The following is a 26,172-nucleotide window of genomic DNA, read 5'->3' as shown; positions in this document are numbered from 1 at the left end:
CATGCACTGAAAATTTTACTTGAAGGTGCTATAGTTCCCTTTCCTGAATTGTAGTATCTTTGTTGACCTTAGATATGCTTGAGATAATGTTAATACACTTAATAATAATTTTATGGTCACTATTGTCCAAGTGTTCTATTACTTGCAAATTTGTAATTTGTTCTGAATTGTTAGACATCACTAGATTCAAATACAGCTTGGTCACCCAATTATCTGTTATCAGAAATTCACACGCAGCAAATGCTTAATCTTGCTTTAGTTAATATAATGTCAGTATTGTTGCTCCAGTCAGGATCAGGACAGAGTTTATTTAAAAAAAGGTCTTTGAAATATTTATTGGAAATTTGACTTGGAAAATTATGCAATTCACATATAATAACCAACTCATTTAAGAAACATACAGTAGAAACAACTATTATTTAGTTTGAATTAAGTGAAGACATGGGAAATTATTGGCTGGTAAGCATACATGCTTTTTCAGTCTATCTTTGACCACTAGAGTGCAGTTGTATTGCATTCTGTGAAGACTTCAAAACACAACTCCAAAGAAAATAATTTTCTGCATTGGTATATTGATGTAAATTGTAAATCAATAATTTAAAACGTTGCAAAATTTTGAGACATCACAGAATGTAGTATAGATGAAAGTGTAACTGTATATTCTATAGAACATAATCTCACAACTAGTGCTGTAGCATCAATGATCTATGGCATGCAAGCAGTTAAATGGAAAATGTACCCTTCTTATTATTTATATGTCAAGCAGCTGCACTCAAATCCAGACTGGTTGACCAGCTGTGGGTGCAGGGTCAAAATGACATACAGAAATCTTCAAAAGGACCCACACACAAAGTAGAATAAAGTAGTTTTTATTTTGTGCATCCATTGTAGATCCAATGTTGCAGCCCTCTTTAGGGATCAAGGATAAACAACAGAGGTAACTCAGTGTATTTATACTCGATGTTTTCCTATTTCAAAAATTGTCACCAAATGTGACGTCACTCATGCCAAAGTTTAACATCACAAACCTTCACTAATAAAAACATAATACATGTAATATACTTTCTCACATGGTGGTGAGAGTGATAATAGTCCATTCAAACACTTTTCATCCATGGGAACTTTGAAGTTTATACAAATTGTATACTCTGTATCAGAAATGACAGATATACAATGTAACATATTGTTATTCTGTTAAGACTGTTAAAATGTTGATTTTAACCATTTTAACCATTTTAACCATTTTGTATCCTTATTGTGTGATTTTCATTATGTACATGGTGTAACCTACTTTGTTCTGTCTCATCTGAATATTACAACATGAAAATCATTTAATGTAAAAAAACAACTTAGTACCAATTGACCATTTAATCCCTTGGGTGTAATGCAGTCCAGTTCATGTATCCAATAGGTTTCTCTTCTAAGTAAGGGTTTATCATAGTGTCCCCACTGGGGTCTGATCGGGACATGGTGAATGGGCATGCATCTAAGCGGTTTAAAAAATGTTTAAGTTCATTGGCTGAGCCCAGCCAAATAAAAAAGACGTCATCGATGAAACACCTATAAAAGGCCACATGATATTTGAACAGTGGCTGACTAAAGATGTTATCACTTTCATACTTGTGCATATATGCATTAGCATAAGTGGGACCCACCTTAGATCCCATTATTGTCCCTGTACATTGTATGTAAAATTGGTTTTAAAATTAAAAGTAGTTTTGTATAATTCTAAAATTTTAGAGGGACAATGTGATCAGCGACCCCCTATATAAGGCATTTCCTGTGATTAATTTTCATACCGCCTCTATGCTTGCTTCTTGTGGGATGCAGGTGTAGAGGCTTTGTACATCCATTGTGACAAGAATCATTTCTGTTACCGGAAGGTCAATACTCACGCTTAATTTCAGGAACTCATTTGTGTCTTTAAGGTAACTTGCCAATGTGTTGCATGCATGGTTAAAGCAAGTGATCAATATATTCAGCTATACTTTCATTTATTGACTTATTAAAATAAAAAATTGGACGCACCAGTGGAGCTGGATGATGCTAGGGGGAGGCTGGAGGATGCTGCAGTGGGGAGCGGGCCATACTATGAGGACACTGGAGGAGGACCAGCCCTCGCACTAATGCTAAACGTAACCCCTGGCTACCAATGTTTTAGGGGGCCCTGGCTACCAATATCTGTGTGTCCTTTGTACTGATGGGAGGGGTCACTGGGGTAGGGGCCATTAGGGGGCGGGGCGTGAGAGGAGGGGGGGCCCAAAAAATGTTGTTGTGAGGGGCCCCGTGATTTCTGATGGCGGCCCTGATGGGCAGATAAGCTGACGATTTGGTCTAAAGGACCAATATCGGCATCTGCAATTGGCCCCCTGTATGGCCACCTTAAGGCACAGGCATTCAGGGAAGAGGGCTGCCACAGAAAGCGTGTTACTTTTTCTGCTTCACAATAAATGCAGTCTGCAAACTATAATGCTACAGTGTACAATAATATTCTTAGCAAAGGAGGATCAGGATTAATACCCTTATGAGTATGCATTTACTCATGATAGAAGGGGCTCCCAGAATGTCATGAAATATGAAAGAACCATTGCTTTACTATACCATATGAACTGTTTAAATTAACACTTTTTTTTATTTTTTAACATGTTTCATATGTTTTTTCTCTGAAACAATAAACAGCATCTAGTACTAGATATTAAGTAAGCTATCATAAATCTGTGTTGATGATAAAATTATACTGTGTTTTTTTGTTTAAAGATTTTTGAGAACATATATGGCTGACATGTACAAAACTTACCCTGTTCTGGAACCAAGTGGAGGAGATCTGCGAGGAAGTCACAGGAAGCCGGATAAATACAAATCCCTCAGCAATACTCCTTTTTCACCGATATGAACCTGCAGATTGGACTAAAAAAGATCTCACACTAAAACTACTCATGACAGCCAAGTCCACAATACCAGTACACTGGCGGTCAGACAAAACTCCTACAAAAGATCAATGGTTTAAGGTAATCAATGAGTTGTGCCTAATGGAGGAGATAACAGCATCAATTAGAGATAATTACCAGGACTACCTAGCAGTCTGGCTACCCTGGAAAGAATATATTAACAAAAAAGACACAAGTAGAGAATAGGTAATATAAACAGGGCAAATAGAACCATAAATAAAATAAATACCAGGACACAACCGAAATAGCACAAAAAGAGTAAAAGCTGAAAAAGACTAGTACACAACTGCCGAATGTATAAGTTCCTTTTTTATTGTTGATATGTATAAAAATATGATGTTTAACTAAAATAATACAAGCAACAAATGTGCAGATATAAATAGAAAGTACATGGAAATGAGAAGAAAACCAATGTACAAAATGTACCTTTCTATGATGTTTTTGTTTTTGTCTAAATAAAGCTTGAATAGAAAAAAAAAAAAAGATTTTTGTAGCAATATAGCATGGTGCTTGAAGTTAGAGAATTACCACTAATGCAAAACTGCCGGTCACAAGCATTTCAGATAATAGCTTCTCATACTTGTGCAGCAGCATAAAGTCACTTTTCATTTGGTATCTCTACATTTCATTTGGTATTACCCGTAAAAAAATATATATAACCAATTATTCATAATTATTTTCCACTTAAGGCCAGTGTTTGTTCATACAGGATTGTGGTTTATTTAATATGTTTAATGATGTCTACAATTATTTTGTCCAAAATATACAGATCTATAAAAAAAGGTGGCATCCCTATAAACATGATATAATTACATTTGTATGAAAAGGTAATTAGTATAGTGTAAATTGTACTGAAAACAGCACAGTCAAAAATTCCATTACTAAGAACTTCATTATTTGTGCAAAGTTATACAAGCTTTTACTCAAATAATACCATATAAAAATTACATTTTTCCATCTAAGATTACAAATGGTGTTCAGTTGTTGGGGGTCACTGACCCTCACATGCAAAAATCATACTGACTATTAGTATATTTATTGTAAATCATGATAATTTTTGTTTTGTTTCTTTTTCTTTCTTTTTAGCCCCTCTACGATCCATCTTCGGTTTTCATTCCCTGATTGCCAAGGCAATCGACTCCTAGCAACCCCTAGCAACCAATTTAAACTGATGCTGAATTGTCAGATATGGAGGTTGAAACAATAGGTATTGTACCTCCACCTGATTCAGCCCTAAACACAGATTTTGCTCAGGCGCCTTCAGTGGTGCCCAATCAAAATCTTGTGCCCCCCCCCCCAATTGATGAGATGATGATATCCAAGGCTTTTGCAATATTGGTCACCTTGTCAATTCCCCATACAATGAGGTTTTGTACAATAATATCGGTGTGTATGGCCACCTTAAGTGCTGCAGAACAAAAGTGAAAATATTTTTAAAAAATCAAACAAAAAAAATACCAGTTGAAATTTGCCTTAAAAATCCGCTGCCTACATACAGTAATAGTAAAAGTTTATTTTAAGGCGCACATTCCATTTAAAAAAAGCAATAAACCAAAAAGAAAACTCTATATAACAGTATAGTATATTATTTAGGATCAACCCCGGCTGGCTACAGCAGCTATGAGTGGTAAAGTTTTTTGCATAGGGAATAACAGAACCCAAAAATGTGTTCCATGGGGTTGAAGCATTGGACCCACAACACATAAAATTGCTGGTAACCTGCAACTTGTGTGAAACTGTTGGTCTTCCATGATTTTGTGCAGGGGAAAGCCTTGGTTTAAAGTTATGCCTCTTCCAATATGATCTTAAAGGTGGGTTGTACAGGAAAATATTCTATTCTCTGTATATTTCCCTTATCGCTGCAATGATACATACTGGCAAATGTCAGAGGGGCTGCTTATACGTGACCGCAAATCTTAAAAAATGACTGTTGTTTAGCGAAATAATGATTTATTTCAGTTTATTACAATCTATTTTATGTGCTGAGTTATTTAAAAGTTTTTTAAAAGTTTATCACCGCCACTGAAGCTCGAACACTTCTCATTGCATTGAAACATATAAAGTAGAAAACCCTTCTGCCCACACTCCATACAACCCGATCATACAGGGATCATACAAGTCACGCCCCTAACACTGTGCCAGCCCAAGTCATGCTACACACAAATAATGTTACAGCACCGTATGTTTTTAGATATCTGCTGACAACACAGCATTATTATGTGACAAAACCAACAATCAACCTGTTCAGTAAAGTTTCCTTAAAAAAATTCCATCATGTGATGAGTCAGGATCACGAGTTTGACGCTGTGCTATCATTTCGTGCAAATGATTGGTGGGCTGAGCTGTCAGTCATTTCCGATCACGCCCCGTGCTATACAATGCCAATAGCTGGGTAAAAGGGTTCAGTGACTTGCTGCCAGTTCGCCTCTGGTCTGTGGTCGGATATCCTTTTGTTATCAAGGCTGAGGGATCTTGGTGATACAAAGCCCCAGATTGCTATCAGGTAATATGTCTGGGACTCCCGATTGATATGCCAATAGCTTTGAACGTGACTTCTCTTCGGGTCTTGTTTATTTATAACGTACAGTAGTGTAATTATAGGGAGATCTCTATACATACACATATGACTGTCATGGTATCTGTTGGATCGGACACAGGCGGTTTATGTGAAGAATTACGATGTTGTTGACAGACATTGTTACTGCGGCTGATGGTAATGTTTCTATTACTGATGTACCAGAGCTGTCCTTCCAGTCACACCCGTGTCTCTAGCTCTGCTCCATTAGATATATAATGCCTGCAGTATCTCGCTGAGCATGATGGGCTTTGTAGTTATGAAGCATGACCGTGTCTCTCTGCCTCCGGTGTTTTTGTGAGATAGTTCTTTGCCAGTTGGTATCTGTGAGGTATGTTTACAAACCAGGGAATAGCTACTCTCATTCCTATACCTATTACACCATTTCTGCTTATTTCTGAACATTCCATGGCTGCAGCAATGAGCTTTACTCTGCACATCATGATTATATTGCAGATTCTTGTTAGGGCTGGTCACTCATCCGCATGCTTCCCTAGAGCAGCTCATGCGCAGGAAACATTGCAGCTACTAGCCATTGTATTACTAGCCATTGTATTACTAGCCATTCTGTTACTAGCCATTCTGTTACTAGCCATTGTATTACTAGTCATTCTGTTACTAGCCATTCTGTTACTAGCCATTCTGTTACTAGCCATTGTATTACTAGCCATTCTGTTACTAGCCATTCTGTTACTAGCCATTCTGTTACTAGCCATTCTGTTACTAGCCATTGCATTACTTGCCTAGGTGACTGGCAAATGTACGGCTGCTTGCACTCAATCCCAGCTTAGTAAATTGTAAACACTCCCTGGAATTTCAAGAGTTTTTTTCTAAACGATTTCCCGGAAAATTATCAGAAAGCTGGGAAATTGCCTCTTGTGGTACAATAATAGTGTTAAGGAGGACTGCGCCAATATAGTTTTTATATATACAGTTTTTTGCTTAATTAAAGAAACCTAACTATTAACAAATATCTGAAATACTAAACAGTCTTTGGGGAGATGATCTTTTTAACAGATCTAAACAAGGTTTAGCTTGTTTATATTTATTATAAAAAATAAATCACAGCCAGCACCAAGGGTCTTTGGTGTTTATCAAATTTGTATGTATGTTAGTTGTACATACAAATGTGATAATACTCAGAATCTCTGAAACACAAGACCCTTGGTGCTGGCTGTGATTTATATATATATATATGTTGAGAAGGTGGGGTGCAAGTTAATCTGCAAATATTTCACCCAGTTCTGTCATTTGAAACCAAACTGAATGATCATGGGTTTGTGCCTCCAAAAATCATGTTGCAACCAAACCACAGTTAATTGCCTAAAACCTATAACCAGGCATTCTGACATACTGGTGGTATGTATATTCAGTGGTTGCTTTGGAACAGTATGGGGCAGTGCTTACATTTGGCTATCTGACTAGATTTTCTGTAGGTTCATCAGCACTGTAGTTTGCACATCCATGTGTATGGCCAAATAACCATTGTTGCTTGTCAGATATTCCAAAACTCTGCCCATGTGGGTCCTGGTTCACATGAAGCCTGAATCATATTCATTGCATATAATTTGTGGCTGTGTCTCAGTACAAAGTTGGATGTAAGCAGTCAAGTTCTACATGCTGGCATCTTTTCCCTAAAGCAAGGCCCAAACATTAGTATTTTCATGCATTCTATTTGGGGAAACCTGTATTTTTGCTGATGCTGCTGAATGCTGTCACACCTCAGTTAACTGGGCTTAACAGATAACTTGATTTTGTTAAAGATTCACATCGTGATGCCAGTATTGGGTCAGTGCAACAAAGCCATCAATGTTTATTGCCTGATAAGATCCAGAAAACTGGTTACATAGATTGTACATAGTTGGATATTGGATATTATTGTAATTGCCTAACTCTGTGGTTCTCCAATCATATCTTAGTACATTGTGCTCTCTACTGGGGTGAGTTTCTCTTGCAACAGACAGAGAGTCTCTATTCAGCTCTGCCGGAATATGACTATTAGGCTTCCTTACTGCACAGCCCTTGCCATCTCCAGTAACTGTGTTGCAACATATTTTTCCTTTTTCCTTTGAGCACACCTATCCAGTTTTATTTATAAAGCACTGCTACTATAGTTACAGTACATATCCCTGTGTTGCTGGTTCACGTTCAAGGTGTGGATGCTACTCTGCAATTGGAGCTATGTTTTGGTAGTTTTTTTTCTTCAAAATCATTTTGGAACCATTACAAATTACTAAATATCTTCTGCCAGATTCATGTTACTATTTTATAATATTCTTATAAATATATATATATATTATATATGCAGCACTATTTAAAGTGTATCCAAGCATAGCACCTGACCAGCCTAGCACCCTCTATGGCTGCTGGGGGTTGTAGTACAGCATGAGATTGTGTTTGGTGCATATAGTAGTGCATAGACATGCCGGTGCTAAGGAATGAGGAAAAACCAACTGCTATCTAATCTGTAGTTTCCCTTGTCATGTGCTACAGAGAATTAAGGACATTTCTTCCTGCTGTGTCATCTGTTTACAAGAACAAGCGTTCCAGCTCTAAGGGAGGGAGAAGGCTAAAATGTGTTTATGGAACTTTCACATTAAGCGAATGTAAGCATTAGGGCAAAGACAAACAGGCTAATTAGTCACCAGGATTTTTAAAAACTTAGTTGTGGCGACTAACTGTTATCACCAGGATTTTTAAAAACTTAGTTGTGGCGACTAACTGTTATGGGCATAACAATGGCACCTTGTCCTGCATGGCATATTTCACTCGTGGCAACTTGTACAATTGCATATAGAGTTAGCTGTCACTGCGATTAGTAGCTGTGACTGGGTTTTTAAAAGTCACGGCTACTAATTGCCTCTTTTGTCGTTGCCATACGTGGGCCGATAGAAGCTGCTGACAGAGCGTGTTGGTAGCTTATTGGCCTATGAATGGGGCTTTCCCAGGGGCTTCCTGGACTGATACCTGGCTTGCTTGTACTGTATTGTGATTGAATCGTTTGGCCAAATGATTGGATCAGTCCAATATTGCCTGCCTCAAGGTGATCATATCTGTGAAAGGTCTTATCTTTTGGCGACCTCGCCAAACAAGCTGATCTTTACATGTATTGCCATCTTTAAAACTGGAGACTCTGTCTTGGCCCCTGCCAGTTAGCTTGGTACTAAGGTCTAAACTGAAAAAAGTAAAGGTTTTGTAAGACCTGGCTCTGGCCTGTCACAGTCACAACATGGGAGTAGCTCTTTGCTCTATGTTGCATCTGCTAGAACTGATGGTGGGTCCCAGCTATACTGGAGTTAAGGGTAATCTCTAAATTATATGACTTTAATGGTGGGGTCATGTGCAAAATGTATTTACAGAGGCATTATTATATTTTTGAAGTGGAACTATATAATTATATAATTGTTATTAAACTACAGCAAGGCTTGTGTTAAATGGGTCATTTTATATATTCATTTAAACTAAAGGGCTGCAACAGTTATATAAAGTGTTGTTTCCAATCTCCTGCTGTACTGTCACCATCTTGCTCTATATACGTACTAGCCCGTACTCTTCCCACCTTAAACTACTTCTCTGCACGTAGTGCCATGGGCAGTTGCCTCTTAACAACAAATCTGGTTTCCATTCTAGTAGAAACCACAACAATTGATTTTACATTTTAAAAAATGAACATATTCTTATCTTTGGTTTTATAATAATGTTAATGTTGCAAATATTGATATGTTGAAGTAAAGAGATTGGTGATCTATTTGAAAGCATTGTCTAGGGCTCAGGATGTGCTGTTATAAGTAATAATGTACCTACCTCACTTGGTAAAGCAGTAATTCAAAATATAATATACCTCCAACTTGAGTTTAGAAGAGATGAAAAAGACAGTGTTACATCAAAGCTGCAGGACAGTCTCTGTGTGCAAAAGAAATTTACCAAGACAAAGTTGTGCCATAAGCTGTAAATACACAGCCATATAGCCCATTATATAATCATAAAGAGGCGTTCACATGGCATGGGGGGAATTCACAAAAGTGGCAATATTGAGACAAAATTGTGGAGATAGATTTGTCAGATTTCCCACCTTATTCACAAATCTCCACTGTTGTGAATTCCCCCCATAGTCTCTCACTATTAGTCAAAAATAAGAGAGCTTATTGAGCAGTAAGTTGAGGGTGAGACCGCTTTGTATCTTACTGAATAGAGGTAATAATGATAGTATAGCATTGTATATTATATTTCTTTGTATATTATATATCTGGAGTGAACTTTGCTAGAGACCTTAGATAGTAAACTCCACTGGGGCAGAACTGATGTGAATGATATATAATCCCTGTAATGCTCTATGGCATTTTTTTGTCACCATATGAATACCGGGAATTGAAATTAGACAAATAATTGTGTTTGTTTCATATCACCTGTATTCAGAACTGCAACCATAAGTGTGAGAGTATTGTGACTTCTTTTTGTCAGAAAGGAACATGGAGCACTGCACTTCATATTTAAAAAAATAGTACAAATATTCAAATTTTAAGAAGAAAAGTAAATGTTCCTATTTACATTCTAGTACGTTACTATAGCATTGCACAACACTCTGATGTTTTTATTTTCACAGTAGCATCACTATAAATCACTATAAATGCTAAGTAGCAATTTCTCATGTATGGCATTATTTACATAATGGATTTGAAAAAGTGGCACAGAGAATTCTGCAAGAAATTTGGTGGTAAAAGCCTTTAAATATATGGCCTAAAACTGAGAAAGATACAAAGATTACACAAAGGTTCCTAAATTCACTATATTATTTATATAGTGCCAGCAAGTTTCATGTATGGTTTTGGAGTATATGGGATGACACTATTATACCCAGTTTAAATCCACTAAAAAACATACAAACATACAACTCCTTGCCTTATTATTAAACTCAGGATCCTAGTGCTGCAAAGTAGCAGTAATGACTACTGGGTCAAATTCTGCTTCTAACTGTCTTCCCTTTTACAGGTTGCTGTTATAGATATAAAATGCTTCTTCATCTGGCAGCACTGGTAAGCTTTGTTCTAGGAGCCACATCTCTGCCATTCAGCAACTCAGAGGATACAGGAAAGCACTGGGTGGTCCTTGTTGCAGGTTCCAATGGCTGGTACAACTACCGACACCAGGTAATAATAGAGCCATTATTTGTTGAGTTGTGGATTTATAGGGCTACCAGTTGCAGAAAAAACATAACCCTTATAAGAAAGATTATGAGTACTGAGTAGGGATGCAACAGATTTTTTTAGGATTTGGACAAATTCTGAATCCAAACCCTAGTTGCCTTTGTACACATTGTCATTCTGTGTCCTTTTATTATCCTTACCTATGGAAATACAGCATTACTGTTACCATCTACTTTAGACTACATAAATTATTTTGTGGAAGCTTTTAGACTCTTACAGTTACGTTTGGTAAGGTTCTCTCTCTGGGCCCCCAAGATAAAAGCTGTGTTTGCTTATCAGAAAATACACTTTTAGGCAAACTGTGGAAGAAGGAGTATTTATAAAAGTTTATGTTTCTTTATCACCCAAGATGAAGTAAATTCAGAGTTAAAAATTAGCCTGCCCAGATATTTTTTATTTTAAAGGGAATCTGTAGCTATGGACATTTTTAGGCCAGATGCTGATCTGTCTGACTACTTTGAGAAAAAGTAACAGTAGTCCTCAGCCTGCCTCAAGCCTGCATCCTCCAAATCCCACAATTCCCTGCATACATGATTTCAATAAGTAAAGGAACAGTGCAGTGCATTAAGGGTTATGTAGTTCCTGAATGCTGTCTGTGGAGAAGTTACAATTTGTAAGATCAATGTCTTAGTCCCTCCTCCCCTGCCAGGATTTCAAATGATGCAGAAAGAGAAGAAAGGTTTTGTTTTGCTGGATTTCAGCATACAAATATGGTATTTATTCATACTTTTTGAAGAAACAGATCATAGTGATAGGAATATTAGGGCTTTCTGTGTTGCGTGGGGCTCTTTAACAAATTTTGTTTTGGAATCTGGAGTTCCCCTTTAAGTGCTATACTCCTGTACTCATGCACAGACCAGAGCCTAAAAGGGCAGTATTTACTGATATGTATTTGAATTTCGTAAGATTCTTTAGTAGGCTGCTTATTATGATAGCAGCTATCTTCAAAATACATACACTGATTTGACTGGGTATGTTTAGTGAGCAGGACTCTTGTGTATCACTGCTGTCCTGTGTAAGAACAGAATTTAAAATGGTGGAACCAATTTTGTATCATAGGAGCTAAATTCCCCCAGTCCAGTAGTAGTCAGTAGTTGGTTTAGACCAGTCTGCTGCATGGTAGGCAAAGAATGGTGGCGTTGCTACAACATTTTCAAATAGAAAATCAAATAGAATCAATTAGAAAGTTCCAGTATTTAATGACTTCTTTAAGAGAAAAAGTATGTAAGCAGCAGGTTCTGAGTATATGCTCAGTGATGTTCCACATACATTAGGATGTGACATATAGAAGAAACTTCAGTGGGAAAGATATGATAACATTTTGGACATATATTCCATGTAGTGGATGGGTGTACAGAAGCCAGCAAACTTTCTCTGATACAAAGGTAAAAAAAGATTTGCACATACAATGACATATGCTTTTAAATCTACTCAAATGTTATGTCTTAAATGAAAGTAGTCATAGTTATGTTGGCATTTTGTGCCCATGCTCCCTGCTAAGTTTAGTGCTGACGTGGCGCTGACTGTGGCCTGTGTGTTTGCAGTTGCATAGTGTGGTATATTAGAGCTCAAACAGTGATTTATATAGCTGAGCCATAAGTGGCCTTTCAGGCCAAAGTGAAGTGCTTTTACTGACCTATTGCCTATAGTCATTTAAATATCGCAATGTGTTTGATCAGCCAAAAAGATTTTGTAATTCCGGTCCTGAAGAGAGACTCTCAGAAGTGTCACTTAGTAAATGAGGAATTCGTCTGCCAATTGGTACCAACATGACTTCTCTGCATGAAGAAATTGCACTCATTTAGTTAAGGATAGAATTATACACAATCTCTTGAATTTTGTGCATTCATTAGTATTGGAAACTTGTGATAGCTTGCAGTATGGATGGGTCGGGGGAAAAGATGAAATATAAATAAGCAGGATGAGTGCATTGTTTAAGAGAAGGAAAGGCTAATAAAAAGTTAATCTCAAGATGCAGGCATACCTTCAGTTCTCTCAATAGTGCCCTTAAGTCTCCCCATATTTCTCCTGTTCAGATTATCAGAAGCCTCATAGGAAAGAAAAACTCTGAGCTCTGTAAAGAAGGTTCCCATAATGCCTCGCTCCTGGACCAAGACCAGTGTACATGCTCAGTGTGTAAGACTATGAGGAAGCTTTCTGTTGATTGGCTCAGATCACACATTCCTAAGGGGTTGGGGAGTGAGTTCTTAAAATTCTTGAAAGAGGGGGGAGCAGGAGAGCAGAGAGCTGCATGTCTCTGGCACAGGAAAACAAAGAGACAACAAATCCTGTTTCTTTTTACAGAGAAGTCAGTGCAGCGTTTCTGTGGGTGCTTATGGCTGTATTTACATAGACCTTTCTGATAAAGCTTACTTAGTATTTACCTTTCCTTCTCCTTTAAGGAGTAACAGGATTTTTAGAAAGGTGAATGAATGTGTGGGGACTGAGACATGCACTGTCCTGTGGTATTTTTTAGGTAGGAAAGGACATGTTGCTCAGAAACAGAAAATAGGGGAATGAAAAGTATATTTGTTGTTTAAAATATACCCTGGCATTTCAGGTACACATAGGCCCAAACAGCCCCCACAGGCCCATTAAATAATGACTTTCAATGGCACCTTACAGCATCTTTTGCGGCATTTGCCAGAACCCACAGATTGCTAGCCCGGGCCTGACTGTATGTCAAAGCAGCACGTAACACTGATTGGAATGAAAAATGGGCATTAATTTAGTAAACAGTCAAGATATTATAATTGTTCTTGACTCGACTACGCCTACGACAAGCTGTAGAAGAACTGAAGACATTAAGCTGTGTTTGTTGCACAATGTCACAGTGACATTCCAGCCATGAAGGTTAAGAAAATAGTGACTTGCAGTCTGACCAGTTGATAAACCTCTTTCAAGTGTCTCTTCCTCTAATTTATGGGCTTGTCCCAGAAACTCAAGATCAGCTGCTTGTGCTTCAGTAGGATGTGGTCATATTCATGGCATTTCTTGAGTAATTTCTAGTCTTATGGTCTAATGGTAAGTGCTTACACCATCATAAATAACTCAAATGACTGATTTTGGATGATGTGTGTCGCATGGGAGATATCTTGTGATTCTTATAGACACGCTAAGATGGTCTGTGTACTAGAGAAATACCAGTGTTTCTGCTGCATCCAATACAAACCAACACTCACATAGATCTTGTAGTAAATATGTCAGATAATATATCTACTGGAAATGCCTGCAAATTAATAGTATGTTTCATTCCCAGGCAGATGTGTGCCATGCCTATCAAATAGTGAAGAGGAATGGTATCCCTGATGAGCAGATTGTTGTCATGATGTATGATGACATTGCCAATAACGAAGAGTAAGTATCACTATGTTTCAGAGGACCATGCTTCTCCAGGGCTGAAAAATAATATACAGCGTTTACTGGAATTATAAGGCAGTGACCAGCATTGTGTGCTTTATATGAATGCTGTGTAGGGCAAATTCATTTGCAGCCATTCCTGTAATGTACTTTCTGGCCTTAGGCACTGTATTTACAACTTATTGATGTGTTAAATGCTGAGATATGACTGCCTTGGGGTGAAAATAAAAGCTTTCACTTGAAAGAATTATCCTTGTATAGAATTGCCGATAAAACAAAGGTGTCTGTAAATTCCCTCTATAACACCTATTCTTCTCACCTTCAGAAATCCTACCAAAGGAATCATTATCAACAGGCCCAATGGAACTGATGTGTATGCTGGAGTTCTGAAGGACTATACTGGAGATGTAAGTGGTGCAAGCAAGCCCACATTTATTATGCCTTGAATCAGAACTTACTAGGAAAGGTTTTAATTTTAAACTGTATTCCGCTGAAAAACAGGGAAGAACAGTATCTTCTAATCCATCTATCCATCTCACTTGACATACAGTAGTGGGGATAAATGCTTGTTGCTTTTCTGCATCTGTCCTTATGTACATCGAAAAATGTTCAGTAACAGGAAGTAGATTTTGGGACACTATAAAAATGGGTTTTTATAAAAAGAGCTGATCATGTGATGTGTAGGGCAGTGTAAGATTAGAACAGATTTTAAGTGCCATTCTGGAGTATTTATATTCTGTAATGAAGTCTTATTTGCATGTATATTTGTATACATTATGGCTATGCCATGGTCACCACTTAACGCACCAGTAATGTTAAAAAGTCAAATATATATTGTAAATATATTTTCTACATTTAAAAATTGTATCTGTTGATCTAACATCTATAATGGCTTCCACTATGCCTATGCAAGACCTTATGTATATTAACTGTAGTAGTGTTTCTGAAGCAAGCATGCTGTTTTTCCCAGTGTAGAGTAACAGTACGTTATATTTAATGCATATAAAACACTTTCATTAGTGTTACTGTTTCATTAAACAAATGAACTATTATTTATTTTCTTACTGTCTTGTGCTTTAGGATGTCACCCCTAAAAATTTTCTGGCTGTCCTGAGTGGTGATGCTGAAGCTGTCAAAGGGAAAGGATCAGGAAAAGTCATCCACAGGTTAGCTCCTATGGTTATTCATATGGAAACGCAAATAGGGCTTTGTGGCTTTTTAATTTTCCTACAGTGCGTGGGTTTTAATTTATCACTTTATGTGTGTGTGCGTGTCTCTGATGATAACATGATTTGTGGCATACAAACCACCTACATTGTAATAGAAGTGTATTTTTGTTGATGGATATTCCCCTTTGTCTTCTTTCAGTGGCCCCAATGATCACGTGTTTGTATACTTTACAGACCACGGAGCACCAGGCCTGTTGGCCTTTCCCAATGATGATGTAAGTGTAAACCCCCTGAGGTTATTGTGGCTAAGCTATTTTACTTTTGATTTGTATTATATTTTTACAGAATTGACTAAATCAGGCATGCATAAAAATGGCATTGACATATACAGGGTATAAGGGGGAGAGTAATAAAAGTGTCTAAAACAGATCTATCATAGACACTAACATTACAATCCAAGTTACTTTTTCATGGACCAGAGAAACATTCTGTAGGCAGGTTTTTATTAGGAAGGGAGTGGTTTTGTAGGAAAATAAGTAATTACACATATCTTAGGTTTTCCTGGGGCCTGAAAAACAGTGCAAATGTAAAAGTTTAACATGGTATGGCTATATATGCGTGTATTTGGAGAAGAAGATTTTAACTATAGATTTTAGAGTTTTAAGAACAAAAAGTAACAGCATCTCTGTGTAGAAAATATTTAAATTACAATTTAGCAAAAAGTTCCATACTTGGGAAAGGGGGTAGGAAGTAAAGGAAATGTTCGTATGGGAAAGGACAAGATATTGAGGGAACTGGCACTTTGGCAAGGCTAAAAAGTTTTATCTGTACCAATAACTCATGTTACACTGTATGTTGGGTAACCAGCAGTTGTGCCTGTCTACGTGCTACCCAAATAGCAGTTTTTTGCATTTTAAATTAGAATCTAGTTGTTTTTCTGATAACATATTATATTATGCTTTTTAAGTACTTGCATTAGGCTTCTGCTATTTCCAAGTCAGGTGAGAGTATGTGTAAAAGCGCTATAAGTTTAGCAGTGCTTTCCAGGGAGTCTGTATTTTTGGACAGTCCCAGAAGATATGAATCAGTGTGTCCATAGCTCCACATTGCCTCTAACATAGGGAGGAATCTCTGGGTTAATATAGGATGTGGCATGAGATACCACTCAAGGAAAAGCTTTAAAGATGGTACCACATGATTACAGCATCTGGTGCTCCTGACACTGAGAAATACTGTCTCCCAATCAGAGAGATCTAGCTGTAGTTGCACACTTCATTCCCAAATGGTCATGTATTTACATTTCTGTTGGGGGAGTATCCACCAATAAGCAATCTGTGCAATGCCAATACCATACTCACTAAATGTGAATCCCTCACACTTTATTTCTAGTCATGTTGTCTTGCAGCAACACACTGATCCAATTTCAGGACAGAAAGGACATATGAGTGTATTTGTAAATACAAAATGTGCTGTACCCTCAGATCTTTTTAAAACTCTAAAAAAATTTATATTTATCAAGATCTCATAAAAGACTGAAATGTTCAAAAAAGATACCAGAGTCCACTAAATATGCAGCACACAGGCACAGATGTTATTATCAAAGTGCAGTTTCTGCATCTCTAATAGATTTCTGTATTTACTTTCAGCTGCATGTCATGGAACTGAACAAGACCATTCAGCTTATGTATGAGAAAAAGACGTACAAAAAGGTAACTAACTGCATCATTCACCTGGACAATGGAAACAAAAGAGGGCTGATCTTTGCGTTAAAATTGACGTGAAAAAAATGCGCGATTCGCTAAAGTATTACCGCATGTGTTAAATCGCATGCGTTAATTTGCGCACAGAAATAATACTAGCGCATGATTCACAAACACTTAGACGCGCTTAATATTGCATTTGTCTGTGCGAAAAATAACACCTACTTGAGGCAGGCGGTACTTATAGAAAAGTACAGTTAATGAGTTTTGGCAACACAATATGGACTTTGCAGTGGGATTTATTCAAGTCTGTGTTGGCCCTAGAGTGATGCAGCCTCCAGTTTGCAGGGAAATGGTCATTTTCATAAAAGTAGTTTTACGAAAGTAATGGCGTGTATGGCTAATATGGCGTGCGTTATTTCGCACGCGGCGACTATTTGTGCGCAATGCGCTCATTAGCACGCGTCCTGTCAAATACCGCACGAAAATAGTCTTCGCGACTTAAATAACGCAAACAGCATTGCGTCTAAATCAACGCAAGTATGCTTTTAGTGAATCACGTGTTAAGACGCGAAAAATTAGACGCAATAAAATTTTTAATGCATGCTATAAATAGCCCTTGAAATATCGACCTTTAGTGAATCAACCCTAAGAAGTCTTAAAAAACTGAATTTGAACCAGCAATAATGCATGTATAAGACACTTTTTATGAACTACAGTTTGATAAATCAATCAATTTGCTATAAAGTTACAGCGATTGACTTTGCACACACTTATTTAACCTATTATTACACATTTATTAAAATGGAGGAAGAAATATTTTTGTTCAGGACAAAGTCATACAGATATTGTACCATTTGGTTGCTTCTAATGTAAGTGAGCATCATTTCACTTGGCCCCCACCCATCCATGACTGATTTGTGGCAGATAGTCCCTGCTGGCATAGCACTGCCTGCTCAGTGAGTACGTTGTCCCATTGGCTATCTTGTAGGTTTTTGGAAAACACTTCTGCTGAGCTTGGCCATCTGCACAGAGGCCAGTCAGATAGAGACAATGCACAAAACTGACACAACAGGGCAAATCTATGCTTTTTGTGTCATCACACATATGCATACAAAGTAAATGGAGCAGAAGCTGGTAGCTTTTGGTAAAAGGGTGCTGATCTTTCCCAGACTGAGAATCAGACAGTACTTGTAAGAGAACTAAAAATATCTTAGAGCAGTCTGATATTGGGACAAGCACTATAGGGCTGTGGTAATGAGGCACAAAATTAATATAACAAATCACTTTATTAATCATTCTGTTTGCTTCTTGCTTTAGTTGGTGTTTTACATTGAGGCCTGTGAATCTGGCTCCATGATGAACCACCTGCCCAATAATATTAATGGTAAGTGAGGAACTGATATCACATCTTGCATCTGCAGCCCCTTTAGATCATATTAGACTTTGTGTTTAACTAGTTTCATATGAAAGCAGTTATGACTTTAGTCCAGGAACTTTATAATATAATAGACCTCTGGAAAGTACACAGAGAGGAAAAGACATACATGAAATATGTTATCTCCAGCTGCAGAACTAAGAGAAAATACAGAAATGAAACAGTTTAAGCTTGTGACAGTGGTTAAGCGATTTGTTTATACGTCAGGAACCAATCTGTTTCTGTACCACCCATGTGGTGAGAGTTCTGCTTTATGGACACTGAGTTTCATATCTCATGAGTTTTTGGAACAAATAGTGATACCCCTTTGCTGATAAAGCATTTCTAGTTACACAATTCTACACTATGAAGATTCTCCTTGCAGCATCTCCCCTCACACATCGCTGTGAGCAGAATAGTTATTTCTGTCAGGGCTAAGTTGAATATAATAAGCCTTGTCCCTGACACTCTGGAGAGTATGTACGTCAGTTATTACGGGCAAAAAAACCTAAAACCTTGAATGTAAAACTTTGCCATTCAAAAGCTTTATATAGTCAATGGGAGTTTTATTTGAGTTCAAGTTTTATAACTTGAAAATTCAAGGTATTTAAGTTTTTTTAATTGCATGAGTTTACCATATTAATAAACAAGTGAGCATTCAATATAAGAGTTTATTCCATTTAAAAAAAAACAAACTGGAATTCACAAACTTGAAAACTGATAAATAAGGGCATTAGTGTAAGTTACACATGTTAAAGGAGACATATACCTTCTTCTGAAAACTTTTGCAACTGACATTTGTTTCAATTTCATGATTTTTTCACTGCTAACATAATGGATGTGTAACCTGACCCACTGCTGTTCAGCCAAGGCAAGAGCTGGCTAAAGCTTATTTTACTAAAGCAGACGATCCTTTGCTTTGATCTCTCGCTCCTCTCATATCAGTCAATAGAACTGATTGGGAAAGCATCAGGAGAAGTTTACTGCTTCGTTAAACAGGTTTTTGCCAGAATAGCAGGGGGGGTCAGGTTATATCCTTATGATAGCACGAGGAGCACTCTAAGCATTTTACATTAAGTTACATGGAAATGAACATGTCCCCAGTAAGTACCTAAGCCTATACCTGGTGTGATTTCTGTGAACTGAAGAAGATTTTGACCTTTGGTTCTGTTCATACAGTATATGCAACCACAGCTGCCAACTCCCACGAATCATCATACGCCTGTTACTATGATGAGAAACGTGACACTTACCTGGGAGATCTATACAGTGTCAGCTGGATGGAAGATTCTGATTTGGTGAGTATAGCTAGAAACTCTAGTATTTTCAGCCTGTGACACTGGGCTGCTGCATATGACCAGTTTACAGTGCTGGGAGTTTCTTGGACTTTGTTGAAATTAATAGCTAGCAGTTGCCAGGTTGTGTTAGTGAACCACAACTATAGAGCTGGCTATCTCTGGACATTAGATTTTTATTGTATGATGGCTATATTCTGATAAGCAGCATGTTTTATACATGTACAACTCAACAATTTTGCAGCTAAAATATTGCATTTAGGTTATTTTGCATTATTTATCTATCTCATCTGCTTTATTTGCAGGAGGACTTGACCAAAGAAACACTACACAAACAGTTTGTTCTGGTGAAGCAGCACACGAACACTAGCCATGTCATGCAGTATGGGAACAGGGTGAGCTCTCTTCTCCACATTCTCGTTTGTCTGTCCTCAGAAATATTCTATTCAGTACTTACAATAACATCCATTACATGAAATTGCCATATTTGCAGTTATAACATAAATATATTGTTATATTGGTATTGTGTATTCATAAACACAGCATTTTGCATTTGGAAGTATATTTAAAACAATGGTATATAGCTTGGTTTTGCCATGGTTGGGTTTAAATCCTTTAAAGCCCTTGATAACTGACATAATTTTTTTGATCACAGTTTTGTTTTTGGCTTCAAAATTTTAATGCAAATTTAAGTTTGGGATCCTACCAAATTACTTTTTATGTCCTTAGGTTAATGCCACACGGGCGTATTCTCGGCAAGCTGAAAAACGTTCGGCGAGAATACGCCCCGCTACTGTCCATTCAGCCTACCTTGTGCCTGCACACAAATGAATGGAATACGGCTGCGTGCCTGCACCTGAGCGTATTCCATTCATTCAGGTGCAGGCACAAGGTAGGCCGAATTGACAGTAGCGGGGCGTATTCTCGGCAAGTTTTTCAGCTTGCCAAGAATACGATCGTACAGCATTAGCCTTAGGAGACAGCTATTCTCAGGGAAGTAAATATCCATTTGGGTTGGTTTCCAACTTTTTCTATAGAATATAAAAGTCACCCTGGAGTTCTGTTGTAAAGGTATTATGAGAAATCATTCATTTACTTAAAGTAGGACCGATTTATTTACAAATACACACTGTGATTGATGTTTAAGAGGGAAGGAACTAAATGAAGCCAAATATAAGCCTTGGCTTATGTCACTGCTTCCCCTCCCATCCAGTGCCCTAGCCAGCTATTGGAACATGCACATTGGCCAAGCAGCTTTTGCTGCACATGCTTTAGTTTCTACTTTTTTTGGATGCAGCATTCTCACCAATGTACAGGTATTTTATTTTGAAAACATAGCTGAAAACATAGCATTTCTATTTATTTAATCATAGTGGCCATATGAGCAAATCAGATTTTTTTAGAAGGACTGGATTAAAATCGCAGGCATCGTATGGCACTATGTTCAGTCTGTGACTGCAGTTACATTGTCTTATCAACTTGAGTAAAATCTGTTCCTCCCATAGCTGATTTGGATTTAGCAAGATGGGATTTCCAATCATTAAAAAACAGGGAACCGGCCAGTTTATAGCTGTGTTTCTAAATGATCTACATTTTCAATTTAGAAGTTGAGCTGCTAGCTGCTGCATAATACTGGGGGAGGCACAGGGGTAAGCTGAAACATGTTTTGGGCTAGTGTTTGCTGCTTCAATTTTTAAAAGTGAAATCATGGAAAAGGAAAGAGTGTTATAGCAGGCAAAATCTAATTAATTTAATTACAGTTTATAGTTACAAATATAAGTTGCATATGTATATAGACTAAATTTCTTTAGAGATACATTGCTGCCATCTTTCATCATCATGTCCAGAACTCACTATCTGCTGTACACAAGAGCAGTAATGGGCATACTGTTGCACACCATACGCTACAGCCACACAAGACTGGTTCTCGTCATCAACCCCTACGCTCTGATCAGTCTACCCTTGTGTCTGCAACCCCAGCCACTGCATTGGCCCAGGTGCAGGCATACAGAGCAAATTTTGTCAATGAGGCACCCAAACCCCTCCATGTACTTGCACCTGGGCCAACACAGTGGCTCCAGGTGCGGTCACAGGGGTAGGCTGATCAGAGCATAGGGGCTGATATACACAGGCCAAGAATGAGCCTGGTGTGGCATTAGCCTTTGTGCTCATAAAATAGCACTTCTGCACAGGAACTGGCTGTGCTCTATGCCTTATAGTAGCCAAATAGCCTTTGTCACTCACCACCCCTCGTGAATACGGCACTGCCAAATACAGATGGCACTGTTTTTATAGAGAAACATAACAAAGAGACTTGCAGCAATTCATTTAAGGAAGGCAGTGTGCAAAGTGCGAACCAATGACCGTTTGTGTCTGTTTTTTTAACTTTGCACACTGCCTTCCCAGACATAAATAACCCCTAAGATGTTTTTTATGTTTGTCCTGTTCTCTTCCCCAGACAATATCACAGATGAAAGTGAACCAGTTTCAGGGCAATGGAAAGATCACTTCCCCACCACTGAATCTAGAGCCTGTGAAACACATGGACCTGACTCCCAGTCCTGATGTACCTCTAGCAATCCTAAAAAGAAAACTGATGGCCACAAATGACATTCTGCAGGCCAGAGATATTGTAAGAGAAATAAAGACACACCAAGAGGTAAGAACAGTCTTAAAACATAAGCCTTTAGAAATGGCACCATGTGACTATGTGCCTGTAGGGCCATATTCAGCTACTTCATATATTCTTTGCATTTCAGGCAAAACTACTGATAAAAGAGTCTATGAGGAAAATTGTAAACATGGTGACTGAATCAGATGAGCTCACAGAAGAGATTCTGACTGACCAGGTTATCATCAACGACATGCATTGTTATAGGGATGCAGCTGAACACTTCAAAAGACAGTGCTTTAACTGGCACAATCCTCTGGTAAGGAACTGTTTTAGAACTAGAACAAACCCTTTGTGATGAATGAAGAGATGCACCTACTAAAGCAATTATGAAAATCATAAATTATTACTACTAGTACATTACATGAAGAGAGTTTTTTTTTACAGTGAGGGCTGTGAGGTTGTTTAATCTCTTGCTAAATCAGTTGCAGTGGACAATAAATTAGCTTTGACAAAGGGGTTGGATGCCTGTTTTGCAAGTTAAAAAGTACAAGGTTATTATAAATAACTTAATACAAGTTAATCTGGGGTCTGATCCCGTCCCTTCAAATCTAGAACCATAAAAATTGGGTTGAGAGTGTACATTCTCCTTGAGGGCCAGTGAGGCTCTTTTATGAACACCGGGCAGATTTGCAGCTCTACAGTTTCCCATAGCAACTAGTCAGATGTTTGCTTAATTGTTCTACCTGCAGCTGGGTAAAGAAGAGCATTAGCTGATTGGCTGGTATGGGTTACTGCCCAGGTACACACTTACCTGGTGTTGACAAATGAGTTCCACTTTTGTATGTGCTTCTATAAGGTCTTCCCCAGTGTAAGTTATATTTCAAGACTCTTAAGGTGGCCATACACATGGCGATCTGACGATCTTTCGTGCAACCATCGGTCGCATGAAACATCGTCAGATCCGCCACACACCGTTCAGGGCTGAAACAGCAGATAAGGAGGTAGAAACAATAGGATTTCTACCTCCTTCTGCCGATTCAGCCTTGACGGCAGATTTTGGTCAGGCGCCTTCTATGGCGCCCAATCAAAATCTTTTAACCGGTCCGATCGGTGAGTCGACTGATATCAGCAGCTTCCTGCGATATCGGTCGACTCGCCGACATGCCATACACGCACCGAATATCGTACGAAACGAGGTTTTGTACGATATTATCGGTGCGTGTATGGCCAGCTTAAGGGGCAGATTTATTTGAGATTAGAGCTCACCACAGAAAAATTCACCCACTTTCTATGGGATTTTTTGAAGTATATTTATTTTTCACTCATTGATAATTTTTTAAAAATCCCATAGAAATGAATAGAAAGTGGGTGATTTTTTCTGTTTGATAAATCTGCTCCTAAAGCAATAATGAGTGCACCCCCCAGGGTATTGGCAAGAGACTGTTTTTGGGTCCATTGTAGGAATATAATGTAACAAATTGGCCAAAAACACAGTGACTGAAACTGCCCCATTTGTAGGTTTTCCAGTCAACTCTTTCCCAATAATACTATATTTCTTGTTGCTAACAGTGTATGACCCAGAGGTGCTTGCAATGTTTTTACTCTCAGTATTAAAGTGAGCATCATTACACATGTACATCAGCAGCTTGTGCTCTCATGTAACACCATTTGTTTTGTATTGCAGTATGAATATGCTCTGAGACACCTCTATGCTCTAGTCAATCTGTGTGAGTCTGGATATCCCATAGAAAGGTAATAGTCTGTGATATGATATTATTGGATGCATATACAAGACTTGGAAGAACTAGGATTTCTCTGCCATTTATGTAAATACATGATATATGGGGCATAGTTTGCCATGTATAGAGACCATTGCTTTTCTTTATAGATGTACTTGCCTTAGTGATTGGCCACATACAGGCAGCTTATGATCCCACATTGACAAAACATAGAATCTACAGGAGTGGCACTCTGTATCCTGAATGCTGGCTTCATGTCCATGCAGTTTATCTATTTTAAATTGTTTTGTACAGTCCCTATAATAAATACTAATTTTATTTTACAAAATATCACCTTTTTAGGCCCCATTTTTAAAAATATTTCATATGGCATAGAGCTACCAGCCAACACCCCTCTGCCATAGTATCACAAACTTTTTAATATGTTACTTTTCTGGTGTATCCCTTCTCTTGTTTATGGGCCAGAACCTACTACAAGCTCGGTGTGCTGCCTCAATATACAGGTTCATTGTTGCACATCCGCACCTTCACCCCAGAGTGGTGAACTGTGACTGCACTTTGTCCTAAAAGAGCAGATGACTAGGGCCATTTTAATAAATTGGCAAAAGAGGCATTTGCGCGGGCCGACTAGGACAGAGGGACACATAATCAGTAGTTTGAAGCACCGTAAATAAGTATCTCCCAGATATAGACAACCCCTTATTATTATTATTAACATTTATTTATAAAGCGCCAACATATTCCGCAGCACTGTACAATAAGTGGGTTTCATACATTGGACATACAGAGTAACATATAAAGCAATCAATAACCGATACAAGAGGTGAAGAGAGCCCTACCCAAAAGAGCTTACAATCTCATTTTAATTACCTGAAAGAGCTCCAATACATATGCTATCCCATAAAGAGCATTTCAGTTTAGTCCATTCCTTAAGGAGCACAGGCACCACACAGAACCCACTGTGAATCAGACCTTACCACCGCCCTACACCTCCTACATGTGCCTGAACCCGAATGAATGGAATACGCTCGGGTGCAGGCAAACGTAGCCGAAATACGCATAAAAATGCAAGACTTTCAAACTCGTGTTTTTATGCGTATTTTCGCTACATGTGCCTGCACCTAAGCGTATTCTATTCATTCGGGTGGAGGCACAAGTAGGAGGCATAGGGCGGAATCTTCGGCATTAGTCTTATTCAATATGCTCTTGGTCACTTATCTTTAACCATATTTCTTATATTTCTGTAGAATCCACAAGGCAATGGATAAAGTTTGTAACAGCTGGAACTGAATAAACATACCTGCAAAAACTAACTTATAAAGGAAGGAAAGAGTGGGTCAGAGGATGACCTAACCACTAAACTTCATCTGCTGCCACCAATCCACTCTATGCAACCCGATAAATCTGCCTTAGCCCTACCTTTATAGGGTCAAATCAGACTCGAAGATTGAGCAATTAAAGCATCAATCAAAACTGTAAATTACACTACCACTAATTCTACTATCCTAGGACTGAGATGAATATACCAGAAGGAATAATATATAGAGGAGAAGGAAGAATGTTAGAGAGCAAAGAACAAAAACACAATCCAAAGATCAAAACCTAAATGTTTCAAATAGTTCTTTATCATAGGGAAGTCTGGGAAAAAGCCATTCTCCTGTGTCACTGGTAAAACATATATACTGATTTTCATAACTCCACATACTTCCCTAATCATGAAGCGACCGTTTCATTTACAGGATCTTACAGTAGTGATCACTGTTCTTAGGTGATGGGCATCAAGTCTTAGTTTGTAACATGATTTTAGCTTTATTCTTTTATTTTACATTTTAGTATGTTTTAATCATTTTTGTTTATAGCTGCTTTCCGACTGTCTGTTCAGTAAGAAACTAGAATGTGAAATAACTCCTCCTAGTCTCTGCTACAGCAGGCAACTGAGACAGATTCCCTTCTGCAGGAAACTGTGGCCCTGGGTCAAACGTACTTCATTCAGATAAATGTCATGGGGTTTGGGATGAGCTGGTGGAATGGGATATTATGACCAAATGCTGAACAAACAATTGATTTATTTTATTACTTTGCAAAGAATGCCTGGTGTGAACACATTTTAAATTAAAACGCAGGAAGGAATTAAATATTTTATGATGACCA

General features: G+C 38.0%; 1 protein-coding gene across 1 annotated transcript; it reads left to right on the top strand.

Moving 5' to 3' along the window:
- Positions 1 to 5,395: 5,395 nt before the first annotated feature.
- On the top strand, positions 5,396 to 26,172 carry lgmn (legumain). The gene is given in 14 exon segments (NM_001005720.1): positions 5,396 to 5,451; positions 10,513 to 10,670; positions 13,987 to 14,084; positions 14,413 to 14,494; positions 15,168 to 15,253; positions 15,456 to 15,531; positions 16,903 to 16,965; positions 18,277 to 18,343; positions 19,553 to 19,671; positions 19,974 to 20,063; positions 22,127 to 22,327; positions 22,428 to 22,598; positions 23,967 to 24,034; positions 25,269 to 26,172. Coding segments are annotated over 13 exon segments (1,302 nt in total). The 5' UTR covers positions 5,396 to 5,451; positions 10,513 to 10,532; the 3' UTR covers positions 25,312 to 26,172.

Source organism: Xenopus tropicalis, chromosome 8 (assembly GCF_000004195.4).
Source record: "Xenopus tropicalis strain Nigerian chromosome 8, UCB_Xtro_10.0, whole genome shotgun sequence".
Taxonomy (NCBI): Eukaryota; Metazoa; Chordata; class Amphibia; order Anura; family Pipidae; genus Xenopus; species Xenopus tropicalis.
Note: the sequence above shows the minus strand (reverse complement) of the source record. Positions and strands in the feature narration are given on the sequence as shown.